The sequence below is a fragment of the Hyperoodon ampullatus genome (assembly GCF_949752795.1).
Source record: "Hyperoodon ampullatus genome assembly, chromosome: 10".
Lineage (NCBI taxonomy): Eukaryota > Metazoa > Chordata > Mammalia > Artiodactyla > Ziphiidae > Hyperoodon > Hyperoodon ampullatus.
Genome location: NC_136923.1, coordinates 93338043 through 93359382, shown reverse-complemented (window position 1 = coordinate 93359382; position 21340 = coordinate 93338043). Strand labels below are relative to the sequence as shown.

Sequence of the window (21340 nt, the reverse complement as noted above, 5' to 3'; positions counted from 1 at the left end):
AGGGCCTTAGCGCCCGTACGGTGTTTTGATTCAGCACAACGGGTATATAGAAGCCTTTGGAGAGGTTTCATAGAGAAAGCACTAGATCAAGCTCCCTGGCTTATTGAACGACAGTAAAAACTTTTATACTCATATTTTGTTTTTTCAATGACGAGGTCTAAAATAAAGAACAAAAATTCCGGCTTCCTACAGCCCACTGAGGCAAACCCCAGGGAAATCATCATTTTCTTTTCAGGCTTTGGGGTTGCTCTCTTTGCTGTCTGCTTTCACTACGACGACCACCACCCCGCCCCCCAAACGCGCTACTGGAGCGACCCAAGGCTTCTGAAGAACCGCGGTAGCTTGGAGGCGTTTAATCACTGTAAATTCAAGCCCGACAGAAAGGCGACCCCACGTGGGAGCCCCGGGCGGTCGCTGGCTCGGAGCAGCGTCTCCCAGCGAGCAGAGGTAGCAAGCGCGTTCCGGGGCCTCCCTCCTTTCGCAGCGCTCAACCCCCGCGAGCTACCACCTCCCCAGCGGCCGGGGGAACTCAGCCGGCTCTGGGAGGTCGGGCGGCGGCCGAGCGGCCGCTGCTATTGGCTGGTCGGGCGGCGGCGGAGGGGCGGGGCCTCCGTGATTGGCGGGGGCCCCAGCCGAAGGGGGCGGGGCCGCTATATCAGAGAAGTCCCCGCTGCGGCGCAGGCAGTCGGGCTGCTGGAGTGCGGCGCCGCCGCGGGACTCGGAGAGCCAGCTGGCGGGCGGTCTGGAGAGGGGGTGGCGGGGAGGGCGCGGCGGCTGCCGGGGGCGCAGGGCAGTGGTCTGCAGGGCTTCAGCCTCCCGAGGGCCAACCTCGCCGAGCCCGGAGCTGGGTCTGAACCCCGCGCACACCAAAGACGAGGCGGCTGTGGCGGCAGCGGCGGCCCCAGCCATGCTGTGCTATGTGACGAGGCCGGACGCGGTGCTGATGGAGGTGGAGGTGGAGGCGAAAGCCAACGGCGAGGACTGCCTCAACCAGGTGAGGACCAGGGGCTAGGCGCGGGGTCCAGGCCGGTTCCCCGAGGCCGAGGGGCCTCGCTGTGGCGCCGGGACGCGCCGGGGGCCGGCGGCGGCGGGGTTAGTGCGCCCCAGGCGCCCGGCCTGCGCCCCCTCCTCCACGAGGCCGTGGGGCGCACGGCCGCTTCGTGGCGCGACGGGGGCGCGTGGTGGGGTGGGGGTGGAGGGCGCGGGGGACGCGCGGCGGGCCTGCCCCCCTGCCCCCCAGCCCGGGACTTTCCCGGAAGAAGGCGACCCAGCACACCTGCCTCAGGTGTGTGAATGATGATGCCTCCTGTCGGGTCCCCGCGGGGCCTGGCAGCGCCACCTGCGTCCCGGGATGAGGTGGCTGGAGGGGTCGCAGTTCCCTCGGGTTGCTCGGCAGACAAGCAGTGCCCTTGTCTCTTGATGCTTCTCAAATGGAGAAGCATTTCTTATGCACCTCCTTGCATTTCTTCTGCACCTCCTTGCATCGCCCGATTCGCGGGGGACGAGAGGACGGTAGGTTTGGGTCGTGGACTCCTCGGTTGTCTTTAATCACGCGTTTCCTTAGGAGTGAGGAGGAACGGTTCCAAACAGTGAATAGTGGTGTGGCAGAAAATTTGATCTTAAGTGAAACGCTGTGCCCTCCAACCCCCTCGACCTGAGATGTTTGGAAAACCTCCTGCAAAGCTTAGCTGACACTTGTGGCGTGTTTCCTCAATGTGTTTGCTTTTTGGGAGTCCAGATGGTTAAAATTGTCCAGATAATAAGCTGCCAAATCAGCTGTGCAGATTGTGCTAGTGGAGGGAATTCCAGTGATTGGAATAAGAAGGAAAATACCCCGTGGATTCCCGTCCTCAGCCTTTCTGGAAGGCTACATTTTGAGAACTCCTTTTGTGCCTCTATACTACATCTAGTGGTTTCGCATCACTGGAGCCTTAGAACTCTGTTGTTTTAGCTGACAACAGGAATTGTAACACCGTTGTTGAACTTTGTTTAAAAAAAAAAAAAGAATAGGCAGGAATCTTAGACTCAGATGGAGTCTTTGGGTTTGCTTTGACCACATGGACCGCTTGCTCATCCACACTGCATTCATTTTTGTTTTAGGTGTGCAGGCGATTGGGAATTATAGAAGTTGATTATTTTGGACTGCAGTTTACGGGTAGCAAAGGTGAAAGTTTATGGCTAAATCTGAGAAATCGGATCTCCCAGCAGATGGATGGGCTAGCCCCTTACCGGCTTAAACTGAGAGTCAAGTTCTTCGTGGAGCCTCATCTCATCTTACAGGAGCAGACTAGGTAAAGTGACGCTAAAATAAACCAATGTCAAATCGACCTTTGATTCCATTTAGGAAGGGCCACTGCACCTTCCCAGAGATGTTCACAGGCAAATTTGTTTTGATACAGAGTGAGTTGGTTATAGCTTAGAAGTTTTCCATAGCACAGTTCTTTTGTTGAGGTGAAAAGAGAGCTGCATAGTTGGCCTGGGGTACATTTTCCAACTCCTCAGGTGTTTTTCTTATTTTTATAGACAATGGGAGAGTAAGGTTGAATTCTTACAAACACTTGAGATCAGTGCCACAATGCAAAAAAATTAAAAAATAATTATAAAAAGAAAGAAAGAAAGAAAAAAGACCTGGTTTCCTGATAGAGGCATCTACTGCCCGATAGTAACCTCTGTCTCAGCAGTGTTACTACAGGTCATTGCAGACTGCTCTAACAGAAAGCAGGAAACAGTTCCTCTTGGGTTACTTAAACTTGGTCAACTTCTTCAGCCTAGTGTCAAGTTACAGTGTGTAGCAAAGAGCTCTATCCGAATTTTAAAAGTTTTTCAGTTTCTTGAAAACTTAGTCAGAAAACTCTTTTAAGGCCAGTAGTAATCGAATGCTACCCCACAGATAGTGTATACATGATTGTTGAGTTCAGATTGTTAACTTTATCTCTTCTAGAAAGCCACCACTAGTGGTAGACAATTGGAGCATGTGGCTTCCTTTTTCAAACAGAAAATGGATTCTCCCCTGGACTGGCTGTAATACTTTTCTCAAGGATTAGCCAAGCTAGGAAACTGGTGTTTAATATTTACTACTGAAATGCAGGAGACCTAAATCTTATAGTGGCATGTAAAAAAAAAAAGAAAAAGAAAAAGGAAAATGACTACTTTTAAACACGGTAAACTTTGGATCTTAGTTCTAATGTTTTTCATAATCCTTTGGATTGGAAATTTGCTGTGCAAATAAAAAATGTGAGTGTGAGAATTATGAGTAATGATGAGTGAGCCATATCCTTTAAGAGCTTTTAACATGTCATTTTTTTGGTTGTTTACCAAAGGACGTATAGACACATATTTTGAAATACTATTTATTTGAATTTGAAATCTCTCCTTTGCCTTTTTATGGAGCTTTAAATGGTGAGAGAAGTGTTCAATTTTGTATCTGAGGGAAGCTAGTATATTGAGTTCTTAGTGCTCCTGAAAATGTGTTGCAAAATATTCAAGTGATTTCATATTTAAGGATGTTTTAGCTGTCTATATGAATCAGGATAGGTTGGGTTTTTTATTTTTTTATTTTTTTTAAATTAAAGCGGATTTGTGAATGCTTCCACTTTGCACTTCAGTGTGATAACTTGCAGTTGAGTAAGAGAAAATAATACATATATATAAAAAACACCTTGGAATTTTCATTGTGTAGCTTTATCATTATTTTGCAATTGTTTCAGGGCCTCCAGATTCAAATCTATTTTGATGACACAGATTTAGTTTTTAAATCTGCAGAAGCTTGGAGGACCAAATACATCATTTAAACAATGATTAGGGGACTTCCCTGGCGGTCCAGTGGTTAAGACTTCACCTTCCAGTGCAGGGGGTGTGGGTTTGATCCCTGGTTGGGGAGCTGAGATCCCACATGCCTTGCGGCCAAAAAACCGAAACATAAAACAGAAGCAATATTGTAAAAAACTTCAATAAAGACTTTAAAAAAATGGTCCATATCAAAAAAATCTTTAAAAAAACCCAATGGCTGCAGTCATAATATAATATGTACATCTGTATTATAAATGCTTACAGATTTTACAATTTGCTACTAGTCTTTACCTGTGCTTTCTTGTAATAGAGTTAATAACTATTATCAGCTCCATTCTATTCATGCAAGAAATAGAGATATTTTATGAATTAGAATTGGAATCAAATTTCCTACTTTATTGACTCAATTGACTTTGACTTGAGATTCATGTCTAATAGCACTCAAAGATTGCACATACCTAGTTAGACTAGGTAATTTTAATTGATTTTCATTCCTTTTGAAATCATACTGAAAAATTCATGTGATTTTGACTTTTAAAATATTGGTGTATTTTACTTGTTTTTGTGGGGTTGTCTGAAATAAATACAGAATTTTAAGAAAATGCCACCTAAAGTTTATATAGCATTCTGCTTTAATAACTAGCTAAAGTGAGTTGTAATTAGCATTGCACCTTTTCATTAGGATCAGTAGTTGTGCTGGGTCGAATTTAGTTACAATTAGCATTGTGTTTATGTGCATGATACTACAGAACAGAAATACTTATTTTCCCTAATATTATGTTATCAAGATAAAGCTGGTTGATAAACTTTTTTGATATTTAATCATTTGTTATAAAATATTTATATAAAATGCCATGAAAATAAAATAGATGTGTTTACATAGTGAGTAAGCTCAGCTTTGCCAGTCCAGTTATGAGAGGTGATATTTTACCAGGTCTTCATCAAGTCATGAGGTCAAGTCATAAGTCATTTCCATTTAATGCACAGAAAGTGTCTGGACAGTTTATTAAATGGTGCTGAAATATCCTAGCCAAGTTGTCTCTGTGGACAATTAAAGCAGCCTGCTCACAGTAGCTGGCCTGACTGGGGGCAGTTAATATATTAGTTTGCATTAGATTAGGGAAGCTGCTGTGACAACGACAGGCAGGAAGGCCCGTCTGTAAGAGCAGAGTTCTGGGGGCAAGGCAGAAGCCCCTGCATTCTAGGTCCAGCTCAGCAGTCTGCCACCAGCATGTACAGCCTTCCAAGACTTGAGCCCAACTGAAAACCCTGCAAGAGATTCTTTAAATCCCTTCTAGCAGTAGATTTTTTTTTTCTTGGCTTCTGCTTCCTCTCCATATTATTTTCCTAATGCTTTTTCTAAATACATTTCTCTGAAGAGAGAAAAAATATATCCAATGTCTGCTTAGATTGGTAGATAGAGTTAGACTGGCCTCTGATGTGGCCTAATTTGAGATTTGATTCTTTACCTGGATTATTATGTTTGCTCTGGAATAGGGGATTCTGGAAAGTAACCAGAGAGTTTTGTTTAGACTCAGCTGGCATCTTTCAGAGATTGGTGACAGCAGGTGTTTTCAGCAGATGTTTGCCATGCTATGGATTAAAACGAAAAGTGAAATTAATATATTCTGGAAGTAGATCTGAAATCAAAATCATCTTTGAAATTATTACCTTTCAAAGGCTTTCGGTTATTCACAGCAATTCAGACCAGATTTTGTCAACATTTTCAAAACCAGAGATTAGAGAATTATATGCTTCATCTTCAGGGATGGTAATTATACCATCCATTCCCAATAAAATCTTTCTGTTTCTCCTGACTGCCACATTTTAGCAGAGCTCTGTGTTCTTTGCTAGAGGCACCCTGCTTGGTTAAGACTCACCAACACCTGAATCCTCTATCGCAGAAGCCAATCCCAATACAGGGGCTCCTTGAGTGCTGAACTACATGTTCATGGAAATGCTATAATCCTGAACATTGCATCTCATTAGGATCTTAAAAGTTGCGAGCAGTGATGCATTTGACTTCAGACCCCAGCTCACTCATCACTCCCCGGGGAAGCCTTCTCCAGGCATGCTCAGGAGACTAAACTCTCCCAAGACATCGTGTAGCTTTCCTTTATAGCATTTAATGAGTGTGTAACACTCCATTTACTTATGTGACAGTTTGCTTATTGTCAGCCGCTCTAATAATCTAAAATTCCATTAAGCAAGGAGCTGATCAACCTTGTATACCCAGAATCTAGCAAGTGCTTGATGTGTAAATATTTGTTGAATCAATGAATTAAGAACTTGGAAATAAAAAAAATAGGGTTAACTGATACTGTGATAATATAAATTTTCTTATAGGTATTGAAATGTTTGCCAGTTTGCTTCTATAACCTGAAAAGCTTGAGAATGTCTAAAAGAAATCTCACCACTAAAAAATGTTTTGTAGTGATTTTTCTCAGTTAAGAATTTGCTCAGTGCTTGGCATTCTTTTGTTTGCTTGCTTCCTTCCTTCACCCCCTCTACCTCATTCCAAGCCGTTTGTTCATTGTGGTTGTTAGTTCTTATCTAGAATGAACTACCACGCTCCTGGACCTTTTATGAAGTTCAGATAGTTTTCAAGCCACAGGCTCACTTTATCTAATTTCAACCCATTTGTAGGTCCGGACTACTTATTAAACTCAATTTTTCCCTGTCTCTCAACAAATATTACTTAGACAAGTGAAAATCGAAGGAAGATGGCATCACTGAAACCCACAAAGCAAATGCCACCTGCAAACTAAAGGCAGGTGGAGGTGATAATCTCAAATCAGTACACAGCTGAATCGCATTGACCCTAGCCAGTGCCTGTAATCACATTCAAAGTCTTATAAAACATGATCACGCAATGAGAAGCCCACGCATGGCAGCGAAGAGTAGCCCCCGCTCACCACAACTAGAGAAAAGCCGGCGTGCAGCAACGAAGACCCAACGCAGCCAGAAGTAAAATAAATAAAATAAATAAATTTAAAACAAAAAACATAGTCACGATGATAAAGGTTGATTGCAGAATTTACCTTTGTGTGATTCAGGATGGGTAAATTCCATAGGATGGATTGCAGGAGTATTATGTTCTTCATATCAACTACATGACAAAGAGTGGAATGACACATTCTCTATTTTTTTTTTTTGGTATGCCACATTCTCTATTTTTTTTTTTTTTGGTATGCCCAAATACAACATAGGCCCCAGGAAAGTAAAAAATGGTAAAGATAGACGTGTATATTATTTCCAAAGAAAGTATTAATTACATTTCTGAATTCTTATTTATCTTTTAAGTTTTCCTTTCTGTTCAGAGTACGGGATGTTTGTGGTGGTATATGGTTATTTTAGCCACAGACCACCCACCTGGGCCCCTTCAGTCTCTTTTTGAATTTCTGATACTTATATATGTGTATGAAATATCGGAGAACATTGAGAAATTGATTTTTATGTAACCAAAATGAACTGTTCATTTTGAATGTCATTATAAATAAAATTTGAATATTTAGATGGCACAAAGGGCAGATTCAGGGTGACCAGTGGGGTCAGGTTCCAGGTTTATTTATTCTCTGAGTCGTGTACCACTACAGCCCGATCCCAGACCTCTTCTGGACCTGATAGCCCTCCACACTAATCTAAATTGTTGAGAAAGAGATTGTAGTTAATGCTCTTAAACTACAAGATTGTCCAGACTGTTGTTTGCCTAGGGACAGCTATCATATTTTTTAGAAGTCCAGGTTTTATGCTTCCAAGTGTTTTTCTGTGAGTTGTTTTGCTGTGAGTTGTAACTACTTTTGAAATTAGGAATTTCCCTCACCTGTACCCTCCTTATCTTTTAACTGCCTTGGAGCCTGAGGAGAAAGCAAATTTATCAGTGATTTCCATTTTGCATTTTGGGCTTTGCGAAGGATTTCCTTAAACCTGAATAGAGACCTGACTTGGTAATTATTGGCTGTGACAGGTTTCTCAATTGTAAGCCTTCCATGAAGTGTGGTAGATGTGATGGTTCATTTTAAGTGTGGCTCTTCATTTGAATTCTGAACCTTGACCCTAGGGATTTTTACTGGTGTTATTTTCTCAACCTCTTACTATGAAAAATTTCAAATGTACGGATAAGTTGAAAATTTTTACAGTGAACACCCAATACCTAGATTCTACTATTAACAGTTTAATATACTTGCTTTATCACATATTTATCCATTTATTGATCCCTCTATCCATCCATCAGTCTATTTTTTCATGCTTTTCAAAATAAGTGTGTGTGAGTACACATCCCCCTAAATACTTCAGTATGCGTATCACTAACTAGAACTCAGTATTTGCCTACAGTTCTTTTTTTTTCTTTTGATTGATACAAAATTTATATATGATGAAATGCCTAAATCCTAATATACCACTTAATGAGTTTTGGCAAATGGATGTACCTGTTTAAACAAAACCCTTATCAAGTATTACCATCACTCCAGAAAGTTCTCTCATGCCTCTCTGCAGTCGTTCCCGCCCCCCCTTCCCTACCACCACCCCAGAACCAGGTTGTATGTTTTTCCAGCATAGTTTAGTGATGCCTGTTCTACTTCATGTCAGTGGAATCGCACAGTATGTACTCTTCTGTGTCTGGCTCCTTTTGTTCATCATAAATTTTTCGAGACCCATCATCTTGTTGTATACATCAGCGGCTTGTTCCTGTTTATTGCTGGATAGTATTCCACTGTAGGAATGTGCTGCTGTTTGTTCATGCATACTCCTACGATGAACACCTGTTTTCCAGCTATCGTGAATAAAGCTGCTATGAGCATTCAAACACAAGTCTTTTGTAGACATGTGTTTTCATTTCTCTTGAGTAAATAAGAATGGAAGAGCTGGGTCATAGAGGAGGTAATTGTTTAGCTTATAAGTAACTGCCAGACCTTTTCCCGAAGCAGTTGTACCATTCTGTACTCCTGTCAACAATGTACAGGGGACCAGTGCGTCCACATCCCTGCCGGGTTTCAGGTGAGTTTATAGTGGTAGCACATTGTGGTTTTAATTTCTACATCTCTGTTGATTAATAACACTTTCATGTGCTTATTGGCCTTTGTACATCTTTTGCAAAGTATCTATTCAAGTCACTGGCCCTTTTTTATTGAGTTGTCTTTATTTTTGAGCTGCACAAATTCTTTATATGTACTAGTCCTTTGTCAGATATATGTTTTATACGTGTATTTTTTTTCCCCTGTGGTTTGCCTGTGTTTTTGATGCCTTTTGATGAGTAGAAGTTTTTAACCTTGGTGAAGTCTCATTTATCCACTTTTTTCTTTTACGGTTTTTGCTGACTGCATCCTGAGGGGAACCTACCTCCAAGTCATGAAGATACTCTCCTATGTTTTGTTCTAAAAGGGTTACAGTTTTAGCTTTTATATTTAGGCCTGTGATCTATCTTGAACTGATTTTTGTTTCACTGGAATTTAAGATACAAAACAAACCTATAGCAATTCTGTTGTGACTTGATAATTTTTAAATATAACTTGACAGAGCTTGTGGTTTAATGACTCATTGGACTGAGGCGGGCATACGGGTGATCTCAGTGGGTGTCTCGCTCTGTGAGGGACAAACCAGCCATTACAACGGAGGGCCAAGTTCAGTCAGTCTCTTGGGGAGAGAATCACTTCAGTTATTAGGACTGGAGACTTTTTAAAAATAGCTACTTAGCCATTTTCGAGATGTTTTAGGTTAGTTACTTAATTTTGAGTTTAATAGTAAATGTGGAGATAGTTGTTTTGTATTTGTGTCATGAAAAGCTCTTCAAAATTATGTAACTGGGAAGATAACTGGAGGGCAGTAATTGAGAGTAACTGTGATGAGCAGATCGACAACTCCCGACTGGTTTTGCAGAGAGTTCTGCTTTGATTATTAGATGATTTCTTTATGAGACAAGCCAGGGTTTAGAGGAGAGTGCTCTGATGACAGTTCTCAAAAGATAAATGACCTAACTTTATTCCGTAAAGCTATGGAAAGGAGTTCATTTTAAACATAGAGGAAATCTGAAGTACATACTCTGAAACAAAAATATATTAAGGATATGTGACTCTTTTTTTAAATTAAGATATGACATATCCTTATATTTATCCCCTCCCCTTTTTTTTAAGTCTTCCCTAATGCAGCAAGTGTGAATTCATTAAATGCAAAGACATGAGTTAGCTAGAAGGTTTCACTTTGGGGCTCCAAACCCCATCCGTATATTGAAAGTATCCGTTTTCTTAGTAACTGGGTAAAGCTTGAAGAATCATGAATTTCAAGGTGCAACCAAAAGAATGTTTAGAAAATGAGCTTATGTCTGTTAGGACATATTCATAGACATTTGCTTAAGACACAGAAATCATTTTTTCCAAAGGCTTTCTTTCTGTTTATGATTCTAGCATGTAGCCTAAATTGAATTAGATAGGCCAACCACTTTTGATCTGTAGTTAAAAAAAAAAAAAATTCACTGCAGGCCTGACTTCTTTGACCACATCTGCTTATTTTGATATTATCGGTAACTTTTAACCACTTTACGAAAAGGGAGGGCGGGGGGGAATCCATGAGCCAGACAGTTACAGGCCAGATGGTTGGAGAGAAAATAATAGGAGAAAATACTTGACTGAAAACCACCCCTAATTATTGAGCCATCACTGGATTCCGTGTGGAAATGTTTCTGCATGCCCTGCCATTCTCCCTCTTCGAAAGAGTACATTAAATAGAGTCTACTGATGGCCTGCCACTGCTGTGACCTCTGCTGTCACTGCTGCATGTGCTCTTCTCCTGGAGAGCATAAACTTATCACCCAAGGGCCAGTTTGTAGCCAGAGTTATTTTGATAGGATACATTCCTTCACACCAAAAGGCTGTACCTTCCATCGAAACAGGAGCCATCAGATATATTCACCCTGGGAGCCCGGCACAGGGCTTGGCACAGTGGCGATGCGTGGCAAATTTGTTGACTTGAAATGAAAAGGTTGCTTTATAGCCATGAAACGGCAAAATGCAGGAAGGGCCTTACCAGAAAGTTTCTGTAAATGATAAGGAGGAGGATTTTTGTACTTACAGGGTATCGACCCCAATGCAGCCGAGAATGTGGAGTATGTTGAAAAGGCCATTGTCCCCCACCTCCTTTTTAAAAATTCTGACTCACAGACCGAGAAAGGATCACATTACTCTCAGGCTGCTGACCACCTGTTAATATTTTGTTACTGCTGCTTCTTTGCCTTTGATTTTGGCAGCTGTCTGTCCAGCAGTCATCCTGGATAGTTTGGAAAAGGAAATTGGATCAATTTTGAAACTCTTCTTTTGCAGGCTAAACTAGTCTCTAACTTAATACTTAGGAAATAAGTTAAAAGACACTTTCACATAAGCAGTAATTAAATTGAGAAGACTTACTTTGGGTGATACCCTTGAAATCTTTCAGCACATACTTTCTTCTTTAATGGAAGTATATATTTAGGTTTTTGTTCCTTACTAACATGTCCACTGATGAATGCAGAGACAGAGGTACCTTAACCAAGATGACGTTTACCGAACAGTCCTCTAAAAAGCCTTCTGAGGGCTGAAGCAGTGTTGTAACACCAAGATTTTAAGGGACGGCTAGACCTCAGTCCTCAGATAGCTATTTTAAAACAAGTTATTTTTGTAGTTATTTCTTTGCCCCAGTAAGGACCCCCTTCTCAGTTTAGCAGTATGTCAGAAATACTTTAAAGACAAGCAGATGTTTGGGTTAATAAAAACCATGCTTATCTTCTTCCAGTGCTATTATGCATTCTTACTGTGATTTCTTCATAGGGGGCTTTGAATAAAGAAAAAACTGCAGTGTTTGGCAGAGTCTGATAATTTTAAACATTTCTTTATCATTATAGAAGGCACAAAACGTTGAATTTAAACATTTCTTAAAGGAGGATTAATGGCTCTTGTCAGCCTGAAGTTTTGAGACTCTCAACAGATCCCCTCCTTGTATTTCTAGCCTCACGTTCCCTTGTCTCCTTTTTTTGCATTGTTCACGTTATCCCTTCTACCTAGATGTCAGACACAAGGCTAGCATATAAATAAAAGCATCTCGAGGACTGGAATAAGGGTATCCAGCCAAAGGGGGGGAATTTAGGAACCCTGTTCAGAGCTTTACAATGATGATCATAATTCATTTGTTAACAGAAGGAATAGTATGGCATTTCAGCATGTTGGAGAGGCTGTATTGAGTCATCAAAGGAAGGTTATACATTTGCCAGAGACAAATTTCATAATCCAGGCCAGTCTGCCTATGACAGTTTAGATACTCTGTCCAGAATCTTAGGCAACACGGATTGGCAGGCAACAATATCTGAAGTTTTCCAGGATTTCTAATTCTCACATACCTTTTGGTAGATGTAGAATACAGTGTTGTATACAATTAGGACAGGCTCAGATGGAATGAAACTAGGATGGGAATATAAACTAGTTGCAGACAGCGTGTAGTTTTACGTACATTTATAGAACTCTCTGATGTTAGAGGCACTTATGAAGTCAGCTTAGGTGCAGCTAAATGTACTAGAAGTTAGAACATGTCAAATATTATAATAGAGGAATAAATAGTTTGCATGTGATATAGACAAAAGGGTATCCAAATGAGGGGACAGGAGGAGTGGCCTTCAGGACAGAGGGAACAGCAAGACCAGAGACATGGGGACGTGAATGTACTTGGTTTCTCCAGAAGGAGGAATTGTCCCTTTCCTGGGGCATAGTGGCTGGAGGGAATGACAGGAGATGTGGCTGGAAATCTGGGGCCAGATATGGAGAACCCTGGGTTCATGCTGACAGTGTGCTTCCTTGGCAAATGATGGGGATCCCTTGAAGGATTCTGAGCAGAGAAATGGCAAGTTTATATCAGAAGCAAGCAGCTTGGAAGATGGATTCACAGAGTCTAGAAGAGAGATCAGCTTAGAGGATATTGTAAATTCTCTGACAGTTGAGAGCTGCAAGTAGGATAGAGGAGGTAAAAATGGGAAAAACGGAACTGGATTTAAAGAGTTTTCAGAGACAGAAGGAAGATGAAGCGTCAAAAGTGAGTCTGTGGTAAAAATAACAAATCAGTCTCTGGTTTCCACTGGGAGAAAAAGTGGGTTTGGGGAGAAAGTTTGGCTTTGAAGAAGGTGAAATTGGGATACTGAAGACCATCCAGTGGAGAAGTCTGTTAGCACTTGGATATTTGAATATGATCCTTAGGAGAGAAGTTGGGGTTAAAACTAGAGATTTGAGGGTCATTTGAATAAAGGTGAGGCTCTTAAGATAATAATTACACATCAAGATAAAGTTTTTCTGATTAAGATAATTTCTTTTAAATAGTGTAATGCAGAAACATGTATATAATTATTTTACATTTTGTAACTTGAATGTTACCGAACTTGTCATAGTTAGACTTGTTTTGTTTGGGTTAAGACTTTGTTTCAGAGAAACTTAATCCTTAGACTTATTTTGCCTTACTACTCATGATAAAAAAAAGGTCTGTAACTGTAAGCATTTTTAAGGTAGCTTTCTTCCTTGCTCTCTTTTCCTTACTTAAATGGGATCATGAAATTGCTAAGCAGTTGGGTCCGATACCAAGTTAGTCCCCCAGCATAACCTCACTCTCGCATTGCATTGCAGGCATATCTTTTTCTTGCATATCAAGGAGGCCCTCCTGGCAGGCCACCTCCAGTGTTCTCCAGAGCAAGCGGTGGAACTCAGTGCCCTCCTGGCCCAGACCAAGTTTGGGGACTATAACCAGAACACGGCCAAGTACAGCTACGAAGAGCTGTGTGCCAAGGAGCTCTCCAGTGCCACCTTGAACAGGTGAGGCTGCAGTTCAGGCTCACGTTTATTGTCCTAGATCTAGCAAATTTATAAGAATTTCCAGAAGAAAATCAAACTATGATAGATACAGGTAATTGGTGAGGTTGAGACTAGACCATTGCCCCATATAACCAACTATTTTCAAAAGGTTCTTAGCCTTTTCTTTGAGAAACTTATAAACACAAAACATAGTCCACACAAATGCCCTTATATAAAATACTGTATAACAGGAATTGTAAAATCTCTGACCTTTTAAGAATGCATATCTCTTAAAAAGTCTGTCATGTTTATCGGCATTTTCTTCATCCCAGCAAGGATTAAACCAAGAGACCTAACAAAGATGTCTTAATTATCTATTCATGGGTAACAGGGTTGCCCCCCTAAACTTAGTGGCTTAAAACAACAAAATCATCTCACAGTTCTCTGGGTCAGGAATCTGGCCATGGCCCAGTTGGGTTCTCTGGCTCCAGATCTCTCAGGAGGCTGCAGTCAAGCTGCTGGTGGGGTTCAGTCTCATCTGAAGGCTCAGATGAGGGAGGGATCTGCTTCCAGTTTGGCTCAGGTGGCTTGTTGGCTGGCCTGTGCCTTCACCACGGCGGCCTCTTCGGGGGGTGGGGGGGCGCTGTTTGATAACATGGTGACTGGCTTCCCCAAGGACAAGCAGTTGAGTCAGAGCAAGAGCAAACACCCAAGACAGATTCAAAGTCTCTTTATAACTTAATCTCAGAAGTGAGTAACAGCACATCACTTTGGCCATATTCTGTACATTAGAAGCAAGTCATTACTCCAGCGTACACTCAAGTGAAGGAAGTTACACGAGGCATGGATACCAGGAGGTGGGGACCTTTAAGGATGGTATTGGAGGCTGTCCGCCCCAATAGATAAAATAGATCCTGCATTTTTCAGTTGCAAATGACCTAATCAATCCCATATAATGCTATACTATAATGAAACTTAGAAAGCAAATCTAGACAAATGGCATGAGACATTGCTACGTATAAATTTCTTGTGTATAGTTTTAGAGATTTTCCATAGTTCTTTTAATTCATCCCCATCTGGCATCCCCAATAGTTTTTTCTCCTAATTATTTAATAGTTGAGATCTTGAACCGTGTCTTAAACGTATTTTTACAATACGTTAGCTAAATAAATGAAATATCAATAGTATATAGCTTTGAGTTTTTGTGATTCGTAAATGACAGTGTCAGTATAATTCACTAGTAAAAATGATACCGATTTATCTCTGAAGACTGCATCAGTTAATCTCTCTGTATACCTCTCTGCCCTTTTGGTGTCTTGCAGCATTGTGGCAAAGCATAAGGAGTTGGAGGGGACCAGCCAGGCTTCGGCTGAATACCAAGTTTTGCAGATCGTGTCGGCAATGGAAAACTACGGCACAGAATGGCATTCTGTGAGGGACAGCGAGGGGCAGAAACTCCTCATTGGGGTTGGGCCGGAAGGAATCTCAATCTGTAAAGATGACTTCAGCCCAATTAACAGGTAACCCAAGTCTTAAATTTTTGTTCAGACCTACGTGTGTACGTACTTTTGTAGCTCTGATGGGGAAAATAGGAAATGGAGAGGGATTTACTAGACAGTCATCCTTTAGGATTAATGTGTTTCATTTTGGGTAGGTACATTCATTTTATTCAGGCCTTGATAACCATTCCAATATTTTTTTAAAATATAGGCTCAAGTGTACTGATGTGACAGAGTTAATATTTTTCAAATGTCATGTCCACGGCTATAAAAATCTCATTTCACACACACACACACACACACTCACACACTCACACTCACACTCTCACACTCACTCCAAGACTTGCTCCAGTGCTCCTCTCCAAGTTCTTTTCAAAGAGCCTTCATACCTAGGGAGCAAAGTGCTTATCTGATGGTCCCAGGCAGAGCGTCTGGCGTTATGGCTGGGCCCTGAGCACATGGGAACCCTGCAGAAGCACACACACGGTGACCCATCTCCCCCTGGGCTTGCTCACTTTTCTCTTCCCACCTTTCAGGATCGCTTACCCTGTCGTGCAGATGGCTACCCAGTCAGGGAAGAACGTGTACCTCACCATCACCAAGGAGTCTGGGAACAGCATCGTGCTCCTGTTCAAGATGATCAGCACCCGGGCAGCCAGCGGGCTCTACCGAGCCATCACCGAGACGCATGCTTTTTATAGGCACGTACCCCTGTGCACCCCGTAACCCCAGCATCTGCCACAGTGCTGAGGTTTCCAGGTGACGGCAGGGCTCCTATGGTTCCTGGTATCACTGTCAGTGAACCTTGTACAGAGCTTAAGAAATCGGCTGTTTTCGAACCCTTCATTTCTACCGTAGCAGTGGGGTCCTTAACATCATCCTGCTTTTCCTTCAGGATGTGTGTGTGTGTGTGTGTGTATGTGAGAGAGAGAGAGAGAGAGAGAGAGAGATGGATGCATGGATTCACTCTACTGCTTATCTCTTAGCCCGTTTCCTCAGAGCTCCCCCTCCCCGAGGTGACTGAGCGGTGGGGCCTGTTCAGCCGCTGCTTTTGCCCTTTTCCCGCAGGATGACCCAAGTCATCTTTCCTTCCTGGGAGAGCTGCTACCCTGAATCCTCAGTGTGTAGTGAGGATGTCTCGATAACGGTATCGATAGCCTTATTTCCAAGGGTGCTTTAAAGTAGACTTGTGATTTGACTCAAATATTTGGAAAGTTTTTTAAAAGCTAAGAAGTTTAATTGGCAGGCAACCAACCCTTTTTTTATGTTAAAGTAGACACACATTGTGGAGCAGAATGGAAAATTTGTAGAGATTTTTAACATAAAGCCAAGACTACAAAGAAGAATTTCCTTTTTCTTGCCGTAAGCTGCTTTGGACTGTAGGTCTGTCCCTGGAGGTGGAGGTGCCCTCTGGTTTACAGCTGCCTGATCAGGGGTCCTTCCTTTGGAGACACTTGAGAAGCATAGAGGTAGAATCATTGAAATACCTAACACCTATGAAACTGGAAGAATTCATTTTCAAGCACACAAACAAGAATATTTAATGTCTGCTCCCATGAGCATCATTATTCACAGCAGTGTTTAAGGTCTGGCTCGTGGGGACGCCCAGGCCTGTCAGTACTGAGGTGGGTGTTCCATCTCTGTCCGTAGGTGCGACACGGTGACCAGTGCCGTCATGATGCAGTACAGCCGAGACCTGAAGGGCCACTTGGCTTCTCTGTTTCTGAACGAAAACATCAACCTGGGCAAGAAGTATGTCTTCGATATTAAAAGAACCTCCAAGGAGGCGTATGACCACGCCAGGAGGGCTCTGTACAACGCGGGTGTGGTGGATCTCGTGCCGAGAAGCGACCCCAGCCCTCCAAACTCTCCCCTGAAGTCCTCGGAGAGCAGCATGAGCTGCGGCAGCTGCGAGGGCCTTGGCTGCCAGCAGACCCGGGCCCTCCAGGAGAAGCTGCGCAAGCTCAAGGAGGCCATGCTGTGCGTGCTGTGCTGCGAGGGTGAGATCAACTCAGCCTTCTGCCCATGCGGCCACACCGTGTGCTGCGAGGGCTGCGCCGCCCAGCTCCAGGTGAGGATCTGCCCAGCTCCAGGTGAGGGGGCGTTTCCAGCTCCAGGTGGGGGTCCTCCAGGCTCCAGGTGAGGGTCCTTCCGCCTCTAGATGAGGGGATGTTTCCAGCTCCAGGTGAGGGGGCATTTCTAGCTCCAGGTGAGGGTCCTCCCGGTTCCAGGTGGGGGTCCTCCTGGCTCCAGGTGAGGGGGTGTTTCCATCTCCAGGTGAAGGGGCGTTTCCAGTTCCAGGTGAGGGTCCTCCCAGCTCCAGGTGAGGGGTCAGCCGGCTGGCATGGGCCAGGTGCTGACTTGTGGAGGCACAGATGGAGAATGTCCATCTCCATCCAGAGGGTCTTTGTATCTGTGATTTGGAAGGTGTTGCCCTTTGGAAACAGTTTGGATTAGCACACTCTTGTCAACAATGTAATTACTAAATCACAGCCTTCTTTCAAGTCCTGGATATGAGGTTCAGATTCACCAGGTACCACATCTAGTTAGTGGCTGAGCCGGGCACTGGAATCCAGGCCTCCTGGGGCCTGGTCACCTCCTTCTCTTCCCTTTCATGTTGTCTCTGCTTCTTGACACTTCGGAGGATGGTCTTTTTTACTTACTTGTATTATTTGGGAAAGAATTCTTAGAGTTTTGAGTGATAGTTAACTCTCAGTTATCCATGGGTGGGTTGTTGCCTAGTTTTTTGTGATTAATTTCCCTTTAGTACTGCCTGTGCCTTCTGGGTCCCCTTGGATTAGCTCTCACCAAGTCAAACTAATTTGAATATTAGTAGAAAAAATAAAAGCACCTCTTACATAGTATCTTTTTCTTTCTTGCACCTTGCATTTCCTTTTACAATATTTTCAATTTGTTTTCATTTCCCAGAACCGTTGGCTGTCACTGTGATTTTATGTAAAATTAGCCCTAAATAACATCTAGTCCCTCGGAAGCTGCTAATTTCAGAACTATTTTTAGGGCTACATATGAGCCAAGAGGATACCCAGGTCCTTCCTTAGAGTAGATCACGCTCCTAAGACGAGTTATTTCCTCAGGAGTGGTCGTGGATTTGCCTTTTTCATCCACATAGTCTGATTCTCATGCTTAAGGCTCCCCGTGTGGCTGAGGAAGGGACATGCTTGCTGAGAGGCCAGCCAGGGGTGTGGAGCTGTGACCTGTGACTAGGAGCGGCCATGCTCACCGGCCACGTGGCATCCCCCCCGTGATGCACCCTGAGCCAGCTGAGCCAAGGACACAGTCTCCGGAAGGGTCTCCCGCATCCCTGCCTGAGACTTCGTAATCAGCCCATGTAGGGACCACAGGCTCATTGCACAGCAAGAAGTCTTCAGTAATCACTTTACTCACAGTGCCTTGTTTAGAGTTTGACTGAGAACCTGATTAATTTCATTCATTTATACTTTTTCCTAGTATTTATTTTTAATCCTTTGTCAAGTATAAAATGTCAGACTTGTTAGAAAGCAAAGATCCCTCCCAGTGGAAAGCTAGAAATAATTGTGACCACAACGTATTTAGAAAAAGCACTGTAATAGGTAGCACAGGTGGACACTGAAGACACAGGTCCTTGGAAGTGTCCTAACCTAACTGTCGGCTTCTCTTTTCCAGTCCTGTCCTGTCTGCAGGTCACGGGTGGACCACGTCCAGCACGTCTACCTGCCGACCCACACCAGTCTTCTCAACCTGACTGTGATCTGATCTGCTGTGCACTTACTGGACCTGCCATGTCTCCATGAACTGCACTGGTATAAACTATAAACATGATAGATTGTGGAGAGAATAAATACTCCAACGCCCATCTGCCATGCAACGTTTAGGGGGGCAAAAAAAAAGGAAGAATAGAAACAGTATGACTACTCCTCACCGCCAAAATGTACCATGCGTAGAATCAGCACCTCCGGGTTGATGACCAGGAAGAGCTCTGGGACCCAGACATGTTCCTTGGACTTTTCTTCTTTTTATGATCAAGTAAAGAAATCAGGAAGATCTTTGACGTCAGTTAAGTGGCAGCATAGCCCAAAAGTGAGTACCTTTTAGAAAATGATGTTTAAGTCTCCTTAACGTATCCCAAGGTAAGTTTCCTACTTGCAGCCAATTTTGTAAGAATTCATTTTAAGGATTTACTTGGTTCTTTTTGTACGGGTCACAGAGCTCTGGACATTTTTAATAGGAAAACTTTTCTTAAAGAGATAGTTGTCATTTTAATGTCATTTCTGTTTTTCTAACTTGTTCAAGAAAGATCGGCAGGCAAACATATTTAAAAATCGATTCGGGGACTTTTTTTTTTTTTTTGCCCTACGTGGGCCTCTCACTGCTGTGGCCTCTCCCGTTGCGGACCACAGGCTCTGGACGCGCAGGCCCAGCGGCCACGGCCCACGGGCCCAGCCGCCCCGCAGCATGCGGGATCCTCCAGGACCGGGGCACGAACCCACGTCCCCTGCATCGGCAGGCGGACCCTCAACCACTGCGCCACCAGGGAAGCCCGATTCGGGGACTTTTTTAGAGTGGACACTAAGTTGTCAGATTTAAACCAGTCTGACCAGTGGAAAACAGATCACTCCACGTGGATGGTTTCCTATTCTTTCCTCCTCCCCCTCTCCTTACCCTGTCCCCAAGCCTTTCAATTATAAAATGCTACCAGTCTGGTTAGACGATTTCTGTGGAGTAGTCAGCACTCCTTGGGCCTCTTGAGTTGGTGGAATATTTTAAGATTGAAAAGGGAGCGCATGTTCCTTGGAAGGAAGAGCATTGCTCGCTGAGATGAAGCTTCGCCACGTACAAAGTAGGGGTCGTTCATGAGTTCTCCGACACACCCTGCTCCAGCTTCAGCCGGTGGGGTTGCTTTTGCTTGAGCCATCAAGCCTTTTACAGCCTTATCGTAGGTATCCTAGATATTGTAAGCTTTTTTTTGGTAGTAAATGCTTAAGTATTAACTTTTTATTGTCCCTCTGTATGTTTAGAGGGGTTTCGGGGGGGTTTTGTTTCTGTATTCTTAATCATGTTTTCCACTCCCACTTGGGCATTTTGGAACCTGGTCAGCTTGTTGGTTTTCTAGGATGTCTGGAACCTGGATGACCTTATTGGGTGCAATACTAGCTAAGTTAAAGCTAGAAACCTACACTGTCACTTTACTGAGATTTCTGAGTATACTTTTCATATTGCCTTAATGTAGCAGTAATGTGTTTATGCATTTGTTTCTTTGCACAGACATTTTGTCAGATATTAAAACTCTACTTTTTTATGGCACATATTAGCATATAAGCCTTTATTCCAAGAGGTATTTATTTTTTCACTTGTAAAAAAAATAATGTTTCACATATAAAGAACTCTGTTATATCTTAAAGGATTTCTGTCTTTTATATTCAGGATAATAAAGATGTTAAAGCAAACACGGGTGTTTGTATCTTCACAGTTATTGTCATTTAAGCCAGATTTTATTCATTTAATAGAGCATGGATAACATCATGGTTGGTATCTAATGTGGTCCTTCGTGGAAAGTTTGAAAATGTTTAAGGTATTAGCTCTGATCGAGGAGACTGTTTACCCAGTTACTCATTCATCTATGTTTTCTGGTTTATAGGATTGGAATGTAGGTGAAAATAGGGTAATACACGCAAGCAGACGAAAAGTAAAAATTGGGAAAAGGACTGTAAAGTATTGGAGAAGGAAGGGAATGGCGAAGTTGGAAGTTAAAACTGTAAACCCAGATGATGCCGCTAGTGTGTTGCCTGGTCAGGACAGGTGAGTGCCAAGCTGGGTCCCAGCAGAGATGGCCTCAGCCTACAGACTCTAGGGCTGCATTCTATAGGGCGGCTAGCCTGCTGCTGCTGGGACCTCGCTGCCCTGAGCATGCTCATTTGTGTCACTCAGGAAATACTTTGTGGAGTAGAGAACAGTGCACATAATATATGTAACTCAGAACTATCTGTAGCAGTCAAGTAATTTCAGCTGCTACAGAGGTTCAGTTTGGTACAAGTGCAACGATTTCAAGCAAACAACTTTTTAAAAATCGAGAAAAACAAGATTTGTTTTCCACTATGCCTATACCTAAGTCGACCTCCCATCAGTTTCTAGGAATTAACTTATTTGTTCAATCAGCACATTTATTGAGCACCTGCTAAGTTATATTGAGCACTGGAAATTTAATAATGATCAAGACACGAATGATACAGGATGCCCATGTCATGTACTTAAACCTGTAAT

At 42.9% G+C, this 21340-nt stretch overlaps 1 protein-coding gene across 1 annotated transcript; it reads left to right on the top strand.

Moving 5' to 3' along the window:
• Positions 1-907: 907 nt before the first annotated feature.
• Positions 908-18835, top strand: MYLIP (myosin regulatory light chain interacting protein; the record flags this gene model as incomplete). The annotated part of the gene is made up of 7 exons (XM_079712461.1): positions 908-994; positions 2101-2291; positions 13419-13604; positions 14906-15103; positions 15619-15795; positions 16733-17153; positions 18746-18835. The coding sequence occupies 7 exons, from the start codon at positions 908-910 to the stop codon at positions 18833-18835; spliced, it is 1350 nt and encodes a 449-aa protein (XP_079568587.1).
• Between the last annotated feature and the right edge of the window lie 2505 nt (positions 18836-21340).